Source organism: Gossypium hirsutum, chromosome A08 (assembly GCF_007990345.1).
Source record: "Gossypium hirsutum isolate 1008001.06 chromosome A08, Gossypium_hirsutum_v2.1, whole genome shotgun sequence".
NCBI classification, from domain to species: domain Eukaryota; kingdom Viridiplantae; phylum Streptophyta; class Magnoliopsida; order Malvales; family Malvaceae; genus Gossypium; species Gossypium hirsutum.
This window is the reverse complement of record NC_053431.1, coordinates 120,516,679-120,535,457: the sequence shown is the minus strand read 5'-3', so window position 1 is coordinate 120,535,457 and position 18,779 is coordinate 120,516,679. Positions and strand designations below refer to the sequence as shown.

Sequence of the window (18,779 nt, the reverse complement as noted above, 5' to 3'; positions counted from 1 at the left end):
AATCAATATAAGATTAATTAGTTTAATAATACGATGATAGCAATAGTGTAGGATAAAAATAATATTATTGGTCAAATCATAATATTAACAAAATAAATAAGATTGACTAAAAGATGAAATAACATGAAACGTATATGATGAAAATAGGTAAGTATCATGAAATATAAAAATGAATGGAGCAACAATATAGATGAGATGTATACATGAAAAATAGTAAGTAAATAAACAATATAGATGTACGTGATAATGATGGTACAACAAGAAAAATAAAAAAGAATAAACAATTTTTAAAGCGAAATACAGGGTAATAAGAAATGAAAATCAATATAAAATAAATGAATAAATAAACTAAAATTAAAATGAAATTTAAAATCTTAAATAATAGTAAAATGAGTGATTGAACAGTATATAAATAGGAAAATGAATGAAATAATAAAATGAAAAAAGAATAATATATAACTAAACATGTAAATAGACAAACTGATGAATAAATTAATTAAAAAAATAAGAGGACTCAATTATAACTTAAATAAAATTAAGAAGGCAAATTGAAATAAATAAATAATAAAAGGGTTAAAGTGTAAATAATAAAATAGTTGAAATAGGCTTAAGGACTAAAATGGAATGCGCGTGAATGCACAAGGGTTAAAGTGCCAATGTTCCCAACCCCAAAAAAACAGCACTCAAGCGGGGACTAAATTGGAGTGACGCGCAAAGTTCAGGGCAAAAATGAAAGAAATGGAATAGTATTAAATTAGAGGTGGTGCAAATGGGAGGGACTGTTTGCACAAATTCCCCCTTTAAGGTGCGCAATTCCAGTCTAATGAGCAGGTCAACACGCGGGTTTCCTACCTCTTAATTGCATCACTTTAAATTTAATACAACTTTTATTATACATTTATATTTTTAAAAGCTTACAAAACCATTTTTCTAAGCAAAAACCCCCGAAATTCCTTTCTTTTTCTCCTATTCTTCACCTTGGCCAACTCTTGGGTTTCACCGGCGCATGATACGCCTCCACCACCGTCGTGGTTTCAGTCAGACCCACAAGGATCTGTCGACTTTCAGATCGGAGGAGCCAACGTCGACTAAATCGACACCAAAAACAGTAAATAAACTCCTTTTTTAGATTCGTCAAGTAGATTAATAAAGTAAGAAAAAAGAATAAGAACAGAGAAAAAAATGCGAATCACCTTCGGTAAACTGTTTTTTTAATTGATTTTTTTTCAATCCGTCCCCCTATTTACAATCCGTTTCCCCCTTTTTGAATTAGGAAAACCCCCCCTTACAATCAGTTCTCCCCCAAAGCTTTATAGCCGATAGTCCTCTTTACATTTCGCTACTGTTTCTCTGCTATATCCTTTGTTGTTTGCACATGGTTTTTGTCTTTTTGTGTCTTCTTTTATTGCTTGTTTGCAGGCTTTGAGGGGTGTCAAACGCGTGGAGGAGAGGGGTATGCGTGGGGAGGCCAGTGGTGGAAGCGCGTGCTCGTGGGAGGAGCGGCAACTGAATAGGAGGCTAGGGTTTGGGTGGCTACTGAAAAAGTTAATATAGTGGGCTGATTTGGGCTTTAGGGTTTTAGGTTATTGGGTTTATTTTGTATTTATTTATTTGGTTTATTGGGCTTGCAACTCGGTAATGGGTTTTGTAATTGTTTTATTTGGTTTTTGGGCCCCGGGCAAAATTTGGGCCTTACAAAGAAATCTAGACAAAATAATTACAAGAGAGAAAGTTGTAAAAACCTTTAAAATCTTAAACCATAGAAGTGATTGATCCTGTAACAATAGAGAAAGACATCAACAAAAAAGCAAGTTGACAATGGAAAAGGTGAGATCTCTCTTAGACTTGAACTCTTACGGATTCAGATTTTTCTCTAACTTGAGTTCTTATGGATTCTAGCTTTTTTCGAGATAAAAAATGTTATTGGCTCAGGCTTTCTTTGACTTTGATCATTAGAGGCAAACTTTCGGCTCGGGTGTATTTTGGCAGCTTTAGAAATTAACCCTCAACATTTATAATTTTTTTTAAATTTCGTCCTAATTTTAAAAAAAATAAAAAAACCCATGAAAACCAAACAAAAAATGGTGATTGGTCATACCCACAAACAGTGAAGCAACAAGCGATGACGATTGCTTTTCGCCTCACTGGAACTTTGGACGTTGTTGTCGGAGCTTACCTTTCCTTTGTAAGTATTAGTCTTTAACAAGAACGCACTAAAGTTCGTAGCTAATATGTTGTGATTTGAAATTTAAAAGAAGAGAAGAAGAATTAGAAGAATTTGAATTCAGAGAATAATAGAAAAGAAAGAAAGAAGAAGAAACTGTTATGTAATTTTCATAACCAACTCATCCTCCTCCAACGATACAAAATGGAAAAAGTAACGACCAATATAGTCTGTCATGCTGTTAACCAACAACTGTTCAAAATGAACCGTTTTATTATAGAACTAAAACACAAATAGAAATATGCACCATTTTGACCAAGCTGCTATTACTACTAAACACAATGTTTTAGCTAATAACATTTAAAGAAAAAAATTAAAACAAAATAGAATTCATGACATTTTAAGTTCCAACGGTAAACTAAAATATTCTATAACAATACACCTACCCCCGAATGAGATCATTATCCTCAAGGATCAAACTGTGGATATTGTTGATGTAGATCACTCGAGTTCTCCCATATGGAATCTTCTGAAAATATATCAGCCCATTCCACAAGTACTTCAGTCATAGTTCAGTTTCCCCTTTTGATCATTCTTCTATCCAATATTCAAATTGGTTTTTTGAGCATAGAACCGTCTACATTAGTAGTTGGTAGAATAACTGAAGCCACAGTTGAATCAACATGCTATTTAATTTGTGAGACATGGAAGGTATGGTGTATCTTAGCAGTAACAGGTAAGGTCAATTTGCAGGCAACGTTTGCCAACTCAAGCCACCACGGGAAAAAGGGACAAAGTATCTTGGATCAAGTTTTTGGTTTCGAAACTGCCTCATGGAGTGTTGTCTGTATGGTTGTAATTTGACATACACTCAATTACCCACCTCAAATTCCTTATTAGATTTCTTCCTATTAGCTATCTGCTTCATTCATTCTTGTGATTTTTTAAGATGAAATCACAATAGATTTCTCACAGCCTCCTATGTTGAAGACTCGTATCCATCCCAGCCACTCGAGAAACTTCTGTTAAATAAGGGAAGTAAACTTACTGTTCCTGTCCATATAGGGTCTCGTATGGGGTCATGTGAATTGTAGAATGGTAAGTGGTATTGTACCACCACTCTGCTAGAGGCAACTAAGCAAGCCATTCAGAAGGCTTCTATCCAAACATACACCGCAGGTAGCTCTCAATACATTTGTTTAGAGTTTCAATTTGCCAATCTATTTAAGGGTGATAGGCAGTAGACAAATACAATTGTATACCTAGGTGTTTGAACAGATCTTGCCAAAAATGGCTCAAAAATACCTTATCTCTATCAGAGACAATGGATTCAAAAGCACCATGGAGCTTGTAAATCTGTTGGAGGTACGCATAGGCCACTGATGCAGTAGTGAAGGGATGGTGCAATGCCATGAAATGACCATATTTGGTCAATCTATCCACTACTACCAATATAGTACTTTTACTTCGAGAGACTGGTAATCCTTCCACAAAATTCATACTTATGTCTTACCAGGACTTTGTAGGAATGGGTAAGGGCTGTAGTAGTCTAGGATAAGCTAAAGTATCTCATTTACACATTTGGCAGACTTCACATTCTCTAGTCCGTCTTCGAACATCTTTAGATAACCCCTTCCAATACACAATGCTAGTCAACATGTGTCTAGTTGCCTGAGTTCCAGAATGTCCACCAATAGCTCCTCCATGAAATAGATCAAAAAGGGTCCTTCTTAGTGTTGTGTTACTGCCCACCACTACCTTCCCTTTCCTTTGAAGAAGAATTCCATCCCAAGAAAATTTAGGATGTACTTGTGGATGTGATTGAAGTTCTTGGCACAGTTTTTGAACCTATGGATCTTGAGTATAGGGCTCTAGAATTTAAGACCAAATGTCTGACCAAGTGAGGTTGGCATGGCCTAAGTATTGAAACAATTGGCCTTCCAGCACATGAGGTCTTCGAGACAGAGCATCAGCTATAATATTCTGAGTTCCCTTTTATAAGCAATGGAAAAATTATATCCAATCATCTTAGATACTCACTTTTGCTGATAAGGTGTAATGGCATGTTGATATGATAGGAATCGAAGGCTTTGTTGATCAATTTTGATCTGGAAGTGTCGACCTACCAAATAAGGATGCCACTTTCTAATTGTCATAATTACTGTCATCATCTCTTTATCAGAAATCGACAATGCTTGGTGTCAAATACCTAAAGCTTTGTGGAAATAGGCTACAGGTCTCCCTTTTTGTTGCAGCACTGGCCCAACACCTTGTCCACTCGCATCAGTTTCTACACAAAACTCTTCTTAAAATCAGGCAACACTAGCACAAGTGCCTTGCAAATAGCTTCTTTAAGTTGCTAGAATGAAGATTGAGCAACTTCATCCCACTTCTAAGGAGTTCCTTTCTTGAGAAAACCATTTAAAGGAGCAGCCTAAATACCATATCCTTTAATAAATCTCTTGTAATACACAGAGAGTCTTAAGAAACGTCTCAAGTCCTTCACTAATTGAGGTGTTGGCCAAGATAAAGCTCCTTCTACTTTAGTTCTATCTATAATAACAGTTCGAGCAGCAATGGTAAGGCCCAAATACTCCACTTGTGTTGTGCCAAAACTACATTTAAACTTTTTAGCATAAAGTTGATTATCCCTCAGCAATGTAAGAACCTTTTTTAAATGTTTCAAGTGGTCTTACTAATCTCTAGAGTAGATGAGAATGTCATCAAAGAAGACCATGACTGATCTTTTTAGTAATGGCTTAAACATTTGGTTCATTAAGGATTTAAAACTAGAGGGGCATTGGTCAAGCCAAAAGGCATGATCATAAACTCATAATGTCCCTAATGCATTCTAAAAACAGTTTTGTAGATGTCTGGCTCTCACATTTTGATTTGGTGGTACCTTAATCTAATATCCAACTTACTGAAGAAATAGGCTTTTCCTAACTCATTTAGAAGTTCCTCGATCACAGGAATATGAAACTTATATTTGATGGTGAGTTGATTTAGTTGTCTATAATCAACACACATTTTCCAGCTCCTATTTTTCTTTTTCACCATGACAATTGGTGATGTAAAAGGACTAGTGATGTTCCTGATCACCCCTACTTGCAACATTTCCTGAATCAACTTCTTAATCTTAATTTTCTGAATAGCGGAGTACCTATAAGGCTTGATTCTCACCACTTGGTTCTCATCCAGCAAAGGTATTATGTGGTCATATGGTCTGTTAGGAGTGAGGCCCTTAAGAGTTTAGAAAACATCATCAAATTCGTTCAACGTGTAATAGCCCGATTTTAGGCTTAGTCGGAACAGTGGTTTCGGGACCACAAATCCGACGAAAAAAAAAATGTAATGGCTTGAATTTTCAGAGGTGTCGGAACGGTGATTCGAGATCACTAAATTCGACAAATGGGTAGAAAATATTATTAATTTAGTAAGTATAAGTTAAATATGAAGTTAGGAAAACTTTTGAAATAGTGAATAGTACACTAGAAATAAATATTAAAATAATTAGAATCGAAATGAGGTATCAAGACCTCGGGGATTTTAAACTGAGCCATAAATATTTTTATAAATATTCATGGAGTGTTAAAAAGTTAGTATTAAAGTTTCGTTAAGAAATTTTAAAGTTCCGATAATTAATTGAACAAAAAGGACTAAATTGTAACAAATGCAAAATTTTGGGAAATGATTAAATAGCTTAAATGATAAAAGGAAGAGGGCTTTAAAGGCAAATAGACCCAAGGTCTATTTGGGCTGGACGGCAGAGGCATGAAATCAGCAAGAAAGTAAGGAGAATTAAGGGCAAAATTGGAAAATTGCAAAATTTGCTTAATAAAGTTAGGACCCAAGTGGAATTATCTAGATTTCTCTTCATTTTTCTGAATTCTCATCAGCTAAAACACCATGGAAGGGCTTCTTCAAGCTGGTTCTTCATATTTTTATTACAAGTAAGTTCAATTCTTGACTATTTCTTGAAATTTTTGTATTTTTATGACTTTTACAACTAGGCCCACTTGTTAAATCCATTAGTTTTTGATTTTATGAAAGAAGTTGAAAGTTGATATGAATATGTGCTGGAAGTATATGATGATTTAGCATGAAATTAGAGCTTTAAATTGTTCATATGCTGATTTTATTGAAAGAATTGAATAGAAAGTGAATGTTTGGGACCTAATAGTAAAAGAGTTTGAAGATAGAGTTATATGTGGAAATTCTGAATTTCAATAGTTGTGTAACAACTTATAATGTCTAGTAAAGTACTAATTGAGAAAATTAGATTAATTGAGGGGTTAATTGAGAAAGGACCGAATTGTATAAACTGTGAAATTTGGGGCAAAATGGAAATCAACATTTTGCACTAAAGCAGTTTTAGACAGCAGCAGTAGTGTAACTTTGAAAAATCACCAAAAATTGTAGAGATTGAATTAGAGGATGAATAAAATATGAAACTAAAGCTTATTGAGTCTAGTTTCTTATAAAAGAAATGATGGGAGCAATGGAATTGTAAATCATGAGATATAATAGATTTTGTGAGACAAGGTCAGAATGAATTCGGGTTCCCCTGTTCTGACTTTGGAAAATCATTAAAAATTGTACAAAAATGATTATGAGTTATAGTTTATATGGTTAGAATCCTTAATGAGTCTATTTTTAGAAGAAACAAGCTAAAACATCATCCGAATTCTGTACAATGAGATAATTAATTTTTAGTGAAGAGTGGTCGGAACTGTCAGACAGCGAAACAGGGGAAATTTTAAAGAATAAACTGTACTATTTGACTGAACCAAAAATTATGAAAATTTTATGGTATGAAGATATGTGAGTATAGTTTCAGGGAAAATTAACGGATCTTAATTTGGAGCTCTGTAGCTCCGGATAAAAATAATTTAGTGACTCTGACTCGGATAAACAGCTTTGAATATACATGTTAGTGAATATTGAAATTATGGTTAATGTTGTTTAAGTGTGTTATACACATTAAGGATGTGGAATGGAGAGGAGGAGGAGGAAAATTGGGAAATATATGAATGATTCGTGTATAAATGGTCATATGTTTGATTATAACTCATAAACGATGAAATATGAATGATGCTTATTTTTGTGCATTATTGGTCATGGTTTAAGCTCATGTGTGAAAATAAAGTTCATAGTATGTGTGTATGGTATATTCAGTATATGATTTGGCATGAAATAATACCATGAATGGTTTATGAATTAACACATGTTGGTAAGCCTGATATATGAATAAATGATCAAATTGAGCGGAACGCCGGATTTGAGTACTTCTGATCAAGTGACAAAGTGATAAGTGGTAGCTTTAGCTACACTTATCTGATCAAGTGACAAGTGGAAAGTGATAAGTGGCTACACTTATCTGATCAAGAAACAAAGTGATAGGTGGCTACACTTATCTGATCAAGAAACAAAGTGATAAGTGGCTACACTTATCTGATCAAGAAACAAAGTGATAAGTGGCTACACTTATCTGATCAAGAAACAAAGTGATAAGTGGCTACACTTATCTGATCAAGAAACAAAGTGATAGGTGGCTACACTTATCTGATCAAGAAACAAAGTGATAGGTGGCTACACTTATCTGATCAAGAAACAAAGTGATAAGTGGCTACACTTATCTGATCAAGAAACAAAGTGATAGGTGGCTACACTTATCTGATCAGGGACAAGTGATAAGTGATCATACGTAAGACCATAGTTATACTATGGCAAAGTGAAAGTGAAGTACTCAATTTTCCGTGACCGTTCCCTAATTTGATTAAGGATGGTAAGTGACAAATGGGCCCAAAAGAATTAAAGTAAATGGATAAGTGGTAGTGTATTTATATCAGGACGATGTTGTTATTCAAACTAAAGTGATATTTTCATTGCTAAATTGAGAATTTCATAAATGTGTTATTGAATGGTATAATCAATAAACATTGAGTTAAATGGTAAATACGTATTAGTTTTGAATTTGATGTCATTGAATTGCACGTGAATTAAATGGAAATTGCTAGTGATATGATTTAAATTATGAACATGAGAAATTGCGAATTGAATGAAATGGAAATGAAGCATTAAATTGCATGAGTATGTATCGGGTCTCGCAGGCCCTAATTATTATGATTATAATATTTTGAGGATATATTCTGATCAAGAAACAAAGTGATAAGTGGCTACACTTATCTGATCAAGAAACAAAGTGATAGGTGGCTACACTTATCTGATCAGGGACAAGTGATAAGTGATCATACGTAAGACCATAGTTATACTATGGCAAAGTGAAAGTGAAGTACTCAATTTTCCGTGACCGTTCCCTAATTTGATTAAGGATGGTAAGTGACAAATGGGCCCAAAAGAATTAAAGTAAATGGATAAGTGGTAGTGTATTTATATCAGGACGATGTTGTTATTCAAACTAAAGTGATATTTTCATTGCTAAATTGAGAATTTCATAAATGTGTTATTGAATGGTATAATCAATAAACATTGAGTTAAATGGTAAATACGTATTAGTTTTGAATTTGATGTCATTGAATTGCACGTGAATTAAATGGAAATTGCTAGTGATATGATTTAAATTATGAACATGAGAAATTGCGAATTGAATGAAATGGAAATGAAGCATTAAATTGCATGAGTATGTATCGGGTCTCGCAGGCCCTAATTATTATGATTATAATATTTTGAGGATATATTGGGAAAAGTTATAGAAACATGTTAATTATTTTGAAAGTTTTAATTTTGATGAAATTTTATAACTCGGTTAAATACGTTTACAAGTGTATGTGTTTTGGTAATGCCTCGTACCCTATTCTGGTGTTGGATACGGGTAAGGGGTGTTACACAACGGGTCTTGTAACTCCTGAGGCAGATTAACTTGAGGAATAGATAAAACTACTTGAGTGCATGTAGAAAACAACATATGACAAATACCATTTCTACCAAACTGGAGTATTTAGAAAACTGGTCACCAAAGACAATTTGAAGAAATCCTAGTGGAATTCCACTAAGGTTACATTGGTGACTCTAGTACTAAAACTGCATAATGAGGGGGTTGAAATTCAACATTATAGACCCAAGGAAGATAGCCATTGAATACCAATGACGAGATCACATCATTTAACAAGAAGTACTAAGCAGTTGGTAGTGAACTGATACCCTTGAACTTCCCAAATAACAACCTTACAAATACCTTGAGTGAACATACTCCCTTTATTAGCAATTATTACATTCATCTTATCAACTAGTTCCACGGATAAGTGCAACTTTTTGGCCAATTTAGAGTCCATAAAATTGTGTGTACTCCTTGAGTCAACCAACATAATTACCTCTAAAAATTGATTCAAGTTGCCAACCTCATAGTTTGATGCCCCTGTGTCATTTTCAATTCATGAAGAGATAACACAGGTAAGGGAGGTCTGTTTTCACTGTCTTCATAGTCAAGTTGCTCAGGACAATCCTGAAAGTTCTCAACAATAGGACAGTATCAACCACATCAACAAAAGGCTCAATCAAGAGTTGGTACAGCTATGCTTTGTTACACTTGTAACCTAAGGTACACCAGAAGCAAAGCCCCTTTTTTCCTCCTATCTTCCATCTCTGTTTGGGACAAGGTCCTAATGGGCAACTTAGAATTGACCCTAGCACTAGGGGCCCATCCTGTAACATTGGATTCAGTCAACGAACCAGATGACTTGAACCCTTGATAATGTTGCTTAGAAAACCCCACATTGCCCTCTTGTGAGTTTGGAAACAAGATTTTATAATGTCCTACCCCATAATTAGAACCCATGTGTTTTCTAGGATTGCCTCTAACTACATTTTCTACTTGCTTAACTATCAAATAACCATCAATTAAATTATGAGGTTTAAACAGCCTAAGGTATTGACCAATCTCAGCTCGTAAATTACTAATGAATATACTCAAAGCATAAGATTCAAAGAAGTGAAATTGATTTAGTAAACTCACAAATTGGTCATGAAAGTGTTCCACAGTTCTATATTGCTTGAGAGACCATCTTAAGCCATTTAGCATAAGTTTCCCAAGATAACTAGTGAAGGGCACCTTGCCTCTGATGTGAAAAAATGGTGCTAGTCTAAGGCCTTCCCTTCCGAATGAAGCATAACTATACGCACCTTAGCTTGATCCCCTATACCTTCAGCCTCAAAATATTGCTCTAACTTCGACCACCATCTTAAAAAATCCAACCCTTTGAAATAGGGTGTGATATCTCGAATTAGGGCCTAATTAGAATAGTAGTTTTGGGACCAAAAATTCGAGATAGAAATAATTATTTTATGATTATTTTGAGGTTTATGATATGATTGCATGATTCGTGAAGAAATTCTATGCATAAAGTGCTTAATTTGAAGTTAGGGACTAAATTGAATAAGTTACAAAACTTGCATTCTAGAAGTTTCTAGTATGAAATTGCTTTGAAATATTAATTAGGAGGTCTTAAATAGCAATTTGACCAATTTCTAAGTTTATGGGCAAAAATTGGACATTGATGGAATTTTTGAAAGTTTAGTAATGAAGGGCATTTTGGTCATTTGGATATTAAATGAAATAAAATGGGAAAAATAACACAAAAATGATCATCTTCTCCATAAGTTGCTACCAAATTTTGCTCTCCACCATAGCTAGGGTTTCAACACTTTTAAGCCTTGATTGTAAGTGATTTCTATGCACGTTTTTAATGTTCTTTATATTTTTGAAATCATCGTAGCTCGGTTTACCTATTTCTACCAAAATTTTGAGCTAGGGTTTATATTTAAAATTTTACCCATGGATGATATGTATGAATTTTGATGTTTTATGAATGCGAACGCCCGAGCTCACTTATGGATACGAACACCCGAGCTCGTTGAGTTGAGTCCGAGTTCGCTTATGGGCGGGTTACATGGTAGCTTGGCTACATATGTGGCACTTATGTGCAAATTTTCCATGTATCCGAGTTATATTCCGATGTGTTCAACGGGTAAAATTCTAATGAAATGGAAGAATACTCAAGATGCAAGTGATGTATTGGTAAGTGTTGTGGAATGGGCACTTTGGACAGGTATGTACGGGTTGAGACTTGATACGACAACAATAATGTAGTAAGACGATTAATGATGAATAGAAATGTGATATATGTTTTGGTGATATTATGCTAATGTTGGTTGGTATAATTGCTTTGTTAAGTTATTTGTTATTTGCATGTGAACTTACTAAGCATTTACGCTTACTCCCTCCCTTTCATTCCTTGTAGTTTTGACAAGCCGGTTTGGAGATCAGGACGGTCGGAGGCACGCTCACACTATCAACGGACCATCTCGGTATGGTGGCTTGCATATTTTGGGAATATGGCATGTATAACATTATAATCCTTTTGTGTATATAATCTTATGATATAGCTCATAGATGGCATGGAAATGTTTGAGAATGATTAGCTATTGGAGTGGCTAATCGAGATTATATTTGATAACACGTATGCTTTATGTGTTAACTAATCTATGGAAATCCATAAAATGGTGAAATTGGCTATAAAACAGAATCACACAGCAGCAGTGACGTGAGTTTGAAAAATCACTAAAAATGTTAGAGATAGAATTAAATGATGAATAAAATATGGAGTTTAAACTTAATGAATTTATTTTCATGTGGAAGAAACAAAATAGGTAAAAGAGTTGTATTTTATGAAAGATTTACGTTTTGGTGAAACAAGGTCAGAGCAATTTCTGGATCCCCTGTTCTGTCTTTAGAAATTCACCATAAATTATGTAAAAATAATTATAACTCACACTTTATATGTATGGTTTCCTTATTGAGTTTATTTTTAAGTGAAATAAACGGCATAGTCATTGGATCTTTTTACAGGAAGAAATTTGATTCGTAGTGCACAGGGGTTAGAGTGGTCAAACCCTGAAATAGGGGAGATTTTAACTAATAAACTGTACTAATTGGCCCAACCAAAAATTCTAGAAAAAACTTAGTAAGTAGATATATGAGTCTAGTTTCAGGAAAAATTTACGGAATTGGATTTTGAGTTTCGTAACTCGAGATATGATTTTTTTTACAACTGTGATGCAGATGGACAGTTCACTATGAAATTTTTTTGAACTTGTTTAAATGCTAAAATAAGTTTAGTAATGTCTCATGCTCGACTCCGGCGACGGTCTCGGGTAAGGGGGCGTTACATTTGGTGGCATCAGAGCTATGGTTTAGTCGGTTCTCGGACTAACCTAGCATGTGTAAGAGTCTAGCTATACATGCCACGGATCCGTGATAGTGTGATGCCTCCCGACGCGTATGAGCACCGTCTTGTTTAGACAGAGGTACTCTCCAACCGAGTTGCACTGACCATGTTCAATGTGATGCGAAGGTGTTTGAATAAAATTACGATTATGATGAGTCTCGATTCAGAAAAGTATGAATAAAAGTTTATGATATATATATGTGATAACACGTGAGATGAAAGTTCATGTTGTGATAAATATCCATACTTGTTTAATGCTCATATAATGTAGTGCACTTGGCTTACTTGATAAGATGAACGGGATAAAGAGAAATTCGTAAAGGTATGAGTAAAGGTTCCTAATATCATGATATGAATGAAAATGTCATTGCCTTGATTGAACGTTGAATATTGATGAATGTCAATGATATTTTTTATGAGATAAATGATTATAATGAAATGAATTTATCTATGTTAAATTGTTTGGACTGAATTATATGATTGTAATGATATGTATATGATGATGCATGAAATGAAAGTTGCAATTGTGATGCAAATATCTATGTTTGTTTAGCCCTTATATGATGTCATGAGTATGATTTGTTTGAGTAAATGAATGGATAAGTCAAGCTATCCTTATATGATTTGTTTGAGTAAATGACGCAGATGGACAGTTTACTATGAAATTTTTTTGAACTTGTTTAAATGCTAAAATAAGTTTAGCAATGTCTCATGCTCGACTCCGGCGACGGTCTCGGGTAAGGAGGCGTTACATAAGGACAATCAAACTTAACTTGTTTGGCAGTGGACTCTACACTACTAACACGAGAGTATGATCCCAAATCTGATTGTGGTGACAATATAATTGGCTCTTTAGGAGGAAAACCATGTAGAGGTTCCCTTAAAATGCCCTTACCCTTGCTCTGTCCAAAATTGGCAGCGCCTAAAGTATGTGGTTGCCCCAATAATTATTCCAAAAGAGAATAAAATTCAATTCGCATGTCATTCTTGAAACTTTCCTGAAAATCCTTAAATCTTTCATCCATCTTCACATCAATATCCACCATGAACTGAGACATTTCCTTTTGCAACCGAGCCATGTCTTTTTGTAGTCGAGTAGTAACTCCTTCGCTGGCCTTAAGGAATGTAGCAACTCTGATACCTTTATTGTGATTCAATATTTGAAATAAGAGAAAAATAAAGAGAAGAAGAAGTAGAAGAATTCAAATTCAGAGAATAAGAGAGAAGAGAGAAAGAGTAAGAATCTATTCTATAATTTTCATAACCAACTTATCCTCTTCTAGCGGTACAAAAAGGAAAAAGTAACAGTCAATATAGCCCGTCATGCTGTTAGCCAACAACTGTTCAAAACGAATCGTTTCACCATAGAACTAAAACACAAACAGAAATATGCACTGTTTTGACCAAGCTGCTATTATTACTAAGGGTGTGTTCTCCATTGTTTTTGGGATGAACTTTTTCTAAAGAAAGTGCTTTTCTCTTAAAAGCAATGAAGAACACATATCATTGGGGCAATTTTTTTAACTTTTGAGATGAGCTTTTTTAGAGATGAAAAAGCAGTCAATTTTAGCTTTTTCAGCTAAAAAGCTCTTTTGGCTGTTATTTTACCTTTTTAACCTTACTTTTTGACTTAAAATGTGTTTGATGCTATTATTTTGTGTTCTCTTTCTTGGTTATTTAATATGAGTTTTACAAATGTGTTAAAAGCATTAATTAAAAATAAAAAATATTTTTTAAAATAATACAATTGTGTCAATATCTAATTACAAATATTTAATTATTATATTTAAATATTTAAATATAGTTTATATATTCTAATTAAATTTAATAAATAATTAATATTAATTACTTAGAAATATTTAAAATTAATATTATATATTAAAATATTAACAATAAGTTATAATAAATTATTTTTTTATATTTTTACTAAAATATCATAATATTAACTAATTTGAACATTATTTTAATACATATTTGTTACTTTATAATATCATGTTTAAAATGAACATTTTACTTTTCAAAAGCACTTTTTGACAGCAATATCAAACACTTAAATTTTTCCAAAGCACTTCTCAAAAACATTTTTCTACAGCACTTTTTAAAAGTACTTTTCAAAAGTAATGAAGAACTGACCCTAAGTGTAGCGTTTTGGCTAATTACACTTCAAGAACAAAATGAAAACAAAACATAATTAATTGACATTTTAAATTCCAACGGTAAACTAAAGTATTCCATAACACAATACGTTAAAGACTGGCTTCAAAAGATGCTCAACTATTAATCGCCACTCAAACAAGAAAAAAGACCCCAGAGAGTAAGGAAAAATATAATCCTGAGTTTTGACTTGATTTGTAAAAGAAATGAAGATTTGGTGCTTTTTTTTTTGGCTTTTACTTCACGGTAAATATTAGTGGTTAATGTGAGGAATTCTTATTTAAGTCTTTTGATTGGTTCATAGATTTGTATCTGATTTTAAATTAGATAAAAAAAATATGTTTTTTCTCTAGAATCACCACATAAGATAAAGCTTTTTTTAGAAAAGGAGAATCGTTCGAGTATTCTTATGAGATCAAATAGTAACTAATTTTTCTTGTATTTAGGCTTTACCTATTTTATTTCTACCAAAAAAAAATATGTATTTTTTTTCTAAAAAAAGTTCAACAAATCCCAAATCTACGACAAAAACTTGAAAGTTTTGCCGTCTTCCACCGCTCAAAAGGTAACCACTGCAGTATATGAAATTCACCCACACCGACCACATTTCCATCTTATTCGTCTTTGTCTCTGCCAACGCATTATCCCCTCCCCTTTTCACCTCGACTTTTCCTTCTATTCGATTTTGTAAATTTTGGAGGTTTTTTTTTTAAAATTTTTTTTCGTCGTATACTTTTTTATTTTTTATGTATATTGTATGGCGTTTTATACTAATTTTTTTTATAATTTAATTATTAAGTCCTAAATACGTTATTATATTAATTTTAAAACTGCCGCACCATCAATTTATCATAAACTTAAACGATTAACTTAATTTTTTTCATAATTAAATAACTAAAAGAATTTTTAATCATAATTAAGTGAATATCAATACCGTTTATGCTTATTTTAAAATCAAACTCGCACTAGTTGATAGACAAAATTAACTTATTACAAGCTAATATTGAACATTTAGTCGCTTTTTATGCCACCACGTTTAGTTTGACCACTAAATTATCACTTTTCATGCAACCATATTTTTTTACCAAAAAAAAAGTTCTCATATATTTCTATTTTTTTCTTAATTTAGAATAATTAAAAATAAAAATTGAATATATCAAACTAAATTGGTTTTTAAAAAATAAAATTTATTATTTCTTAATATATTTAACAGAAAAAATCTAATCACTAATTTTTTATATTTTATAAACTCATAAAATGAATGGATACTTGCCACAAACGTGATTTATTTGCAAGGTATGAAAATCATATCTTAGAAATATATGGGTCATAAACGTTGGCGTACCTAGCCCGGTGTTGCAATAATCGCTTCAATTCAAAAGGCATCTTCTTTATTTGAAGGTGTTCACACTGAGTGTGAGTACATATAATCTATATATATATTTTTAAATCCAGATGTTACTATTAAATTCGCTCTCCCTAAATCCCGTCGAATTTTCCAAATAAAATAAATAGTTTTTTTTTCTGAGAAAAAATATTGACCAATCTTTTTCTTCGAAAGTGAAAAAGAAAAAACAAAAATCAGCCCACCTGACCCACAATCACAGCCGTATATCATTAATTTTCAACCCACATCAAAGCCGTCCATTCTCAAAACAAACACCGTTTCCGCTCTTCACTCCCCCATATATATTCTCCTCCTTTTCACCAGAGTGTGCTTGTGCTCAACTCGGGTCCATAGCGTGGCTTTCCTATCTTCATTTCATCGCACTCTACGGCGAAAGGTTTGTTTTCGATCTGAGTTTGGAACCTGTTTTGGAAATTGTTGATATGATTTGAAATTTTATTGTTTTTTTTGTAGAAACCAGAGAAAAATGACCAAGTGTTACCCAACCGTTAGCGAGGAGTACCAAAACGCCGTTCAAAAGGCTAAGAGGAAGCTAAGAGGTCTCATTGCTGAGAAGAACTGTGCTCCACTCATGCTCCGTCTAGCGTAAGCTTCTCTTTTTTCTATCGTCTGATTTGAAATTTGGTTTTGAGATCCGTGAAGCTGATAGGCCTTACGGTGATGGTGGGGACAGGTGGCACTCAGCTGGAACTTTTGATGTCAAGACCAAGACCGGAGGTCCATTCGGAACCATGAAGCAACCTGCTGAGCTCGCTCATGCTGCTAACAACGGTCTCGATATTGCAGTCAGGCTTCTCGAGCCGATCAAGGAGCAGTTTCCTATCCTTTCATACGCTGACTTCTATCAGGTATCTAACTCTTGATCGGCTTTTCTGTTCTTGCTTTCAGATTTAACCGATTATGTTTGAGAGTTTGACTGGTTTTGACTGTATTCTTTTTGGCGTTTTAAAATTTGTAGCTTGCTGGTGTTGTTGCTGTTGAGATCACCGGTGGGCCTGAAATTCCATTCCATCCTGGAAGAGAGGTGAGTCTATATCTCTAATACACACTACTTTCAGCAACAGTTAATGTATGATTCAATGATGTGGTCTGGTTAGTATATAATGCTGTGCTTTTAGGATATATCCCCAAATTACATTTTATCTTCGACTCAATATGCAGTGTGATACTTTTGATTTGGTGTAGTTATACCCATAAAACTTTGATTTTAATTTAATTATAGAGCATAGACATTTAAACGACAAATAAATAAATTATTGTCATGTCGGATGAATATTATTATTTGTTCATATGATAAAACGATGGCACATAAGTAACTGGATAAATGGTACCGAAATTTTTTGTATGCAGTTGCTGCAAATCGATGTTTTTGTATCACATTATACAATGAATCAAAGTTTAGTTTTGGGATTTGTCAGTTAGTTTCTGTAGATTTTCTTCATTATAAAATGGTTAAATGTTAGAGCATGGTTTATTGTTTTGAGCAACAACACTTAAATGGATTTTAATTGAGTTGTTCAATTGTTCTTAATAGTGGTGTAAACACTTAACTGTATATTTCAATGTTGCTGTATTTACCTAAAGGTGTTTGGAAATAAATGCAGGACAAGCCTCACCCACCACCTGAGGGTCGTCTTCCCAATGCTACTGAGGGTTAGTCTATACGATTTGTCTTCTAATGTTGTTGTTCTATTGAGAATTAAAACAGGCTCAGTGTCAGTGATGATCTTGGTTTAATTTTTTGATAAATATTTTGCAGGAGCTGATCACTTGAGGCAGGTGTTTAGTAATCAAATGGGTCTTAGCGACCAGGACATTGTTGCTCTTTCTGGTGGCCACACCCTGGTCTGTTCTAAAATATTAAATTGTCTTGTTTTCTTGAAGTTTGCAATGTTGAAATTTCCTATCCACTTACAATGATATATATTTTCTTTGCTTTCGATGCAGGGAAGGTGCCACAAGGAGAGGTCTGGATTTGAGGGACCATGGACTACCAACCCTCTTATCTTCGACAACTCTTACTTCAAGTGAGTTTCTGTTTTTATGAGTTGTGCGTTTCTCCCTTGAGTTGTGATGAACAATTTGTCCTAGAATCGGTTTAAGTTATGCTAATTGGATAATATATTATAGGGAGCTCTTGACTGGAGAGAAGGACGGCCTGTTACAGTTGCCAACTGACAAAGTTCTCCTTTCCGACCCTGTTTTCCGTCCATTGGTTGAGAAATATGCGGCTGTACATAGCTCTTTCCTTCTGACATCTTTTCCTTCCATTACAACGAATCAAGATTTTGATACAGTCACCAATTAAAAAGTTGAATTTTAATTCTGATTATCATCTCTTCTTTGCAGGATGAGGATGCTTTCTTTGCTGATTACACTGAAGCTCACCTGAAGCTCTCTGAGCTAGGGTAATCTTTGCATTCATTTCAACTGGAAGTTCAGTTATGTTGTACTTTATTACAATTTTGTTTATGAGAAGTACTGATAGTATCTATTCCGTCTACTTCCAGATTTGCTGATGCATAAGCTGATGATTGCATAAGAGGAAGAAGCCAACAACACAATCCTACACAGACGTTTTAGGTTTTGTTTTCTCTCTAAAGTTGGCTTAAGGAATGAATTTGGGTGGTTTTTTTTGGGAAGATTCCGGAGACAAGTTATTCTCGACAATTTCTTCTAAAATCATATTCCCCATCTTGGTCATTAATCGTTGTTTGTAGCTCTTGCATTTTCTTTCTTCCCCATTTTGACATTAATTAAATTTCATATTAGCTCTTCATCATTTAAACTTTAAAGATTATCAAAT

General features: G+C 33.7%; 1 protein-coding gene and 1 long non-coding RNA gene across 2 annotated transcripts; both read left to right on the top strand.

Moving 5' to 3' along the window:
- Positions 1-557: 557 nt before the first annotated feature.
- LOC107942912 (uncharacterized) lies at positions 558-1,850 on the top strand. Its single transcript, XR_001695938.2, has 2 exons — positions 558-1,108; positions 1,420-1,850. It is a non-coding gene; the product is annotated as an uncharacterized lncRNA (long non-coding RNA).
- A 14,408-nt stretch (positions 1,851-16,258) lies between these two features.
- Positions 16,259-18,738, top strand: LOC107938996 (L-ascorbate peroxidase, cytosolic-like). Its single transcript, NM_001398628.1, has 10 exons — positions 16,259-16,349; positions 16,427-16,558; positions 16,647-16,821; positions 16,932-16,997; positions 17,578-17,626; positions 17,733-17,818; positions 17,921-18,000; positions 18,104-18,206; positions 18,323-18,381; positions 18,484-18,738. Exons 2-10 carry the CDS (start codon positions 16,440-16,442, stop codon positions 18,497-18,499), a joined length of 753 nt encoding a protein of 250 aa, NP_001385557.1. The 5' UTR covers positions 16,259-16,349; positions 16,427-16,439; the 3' UTR covers positions 18,500-18,738.
- The last annotated feature ends 41 nt before the right edge of the window (positions 18,739-18,779 follow it).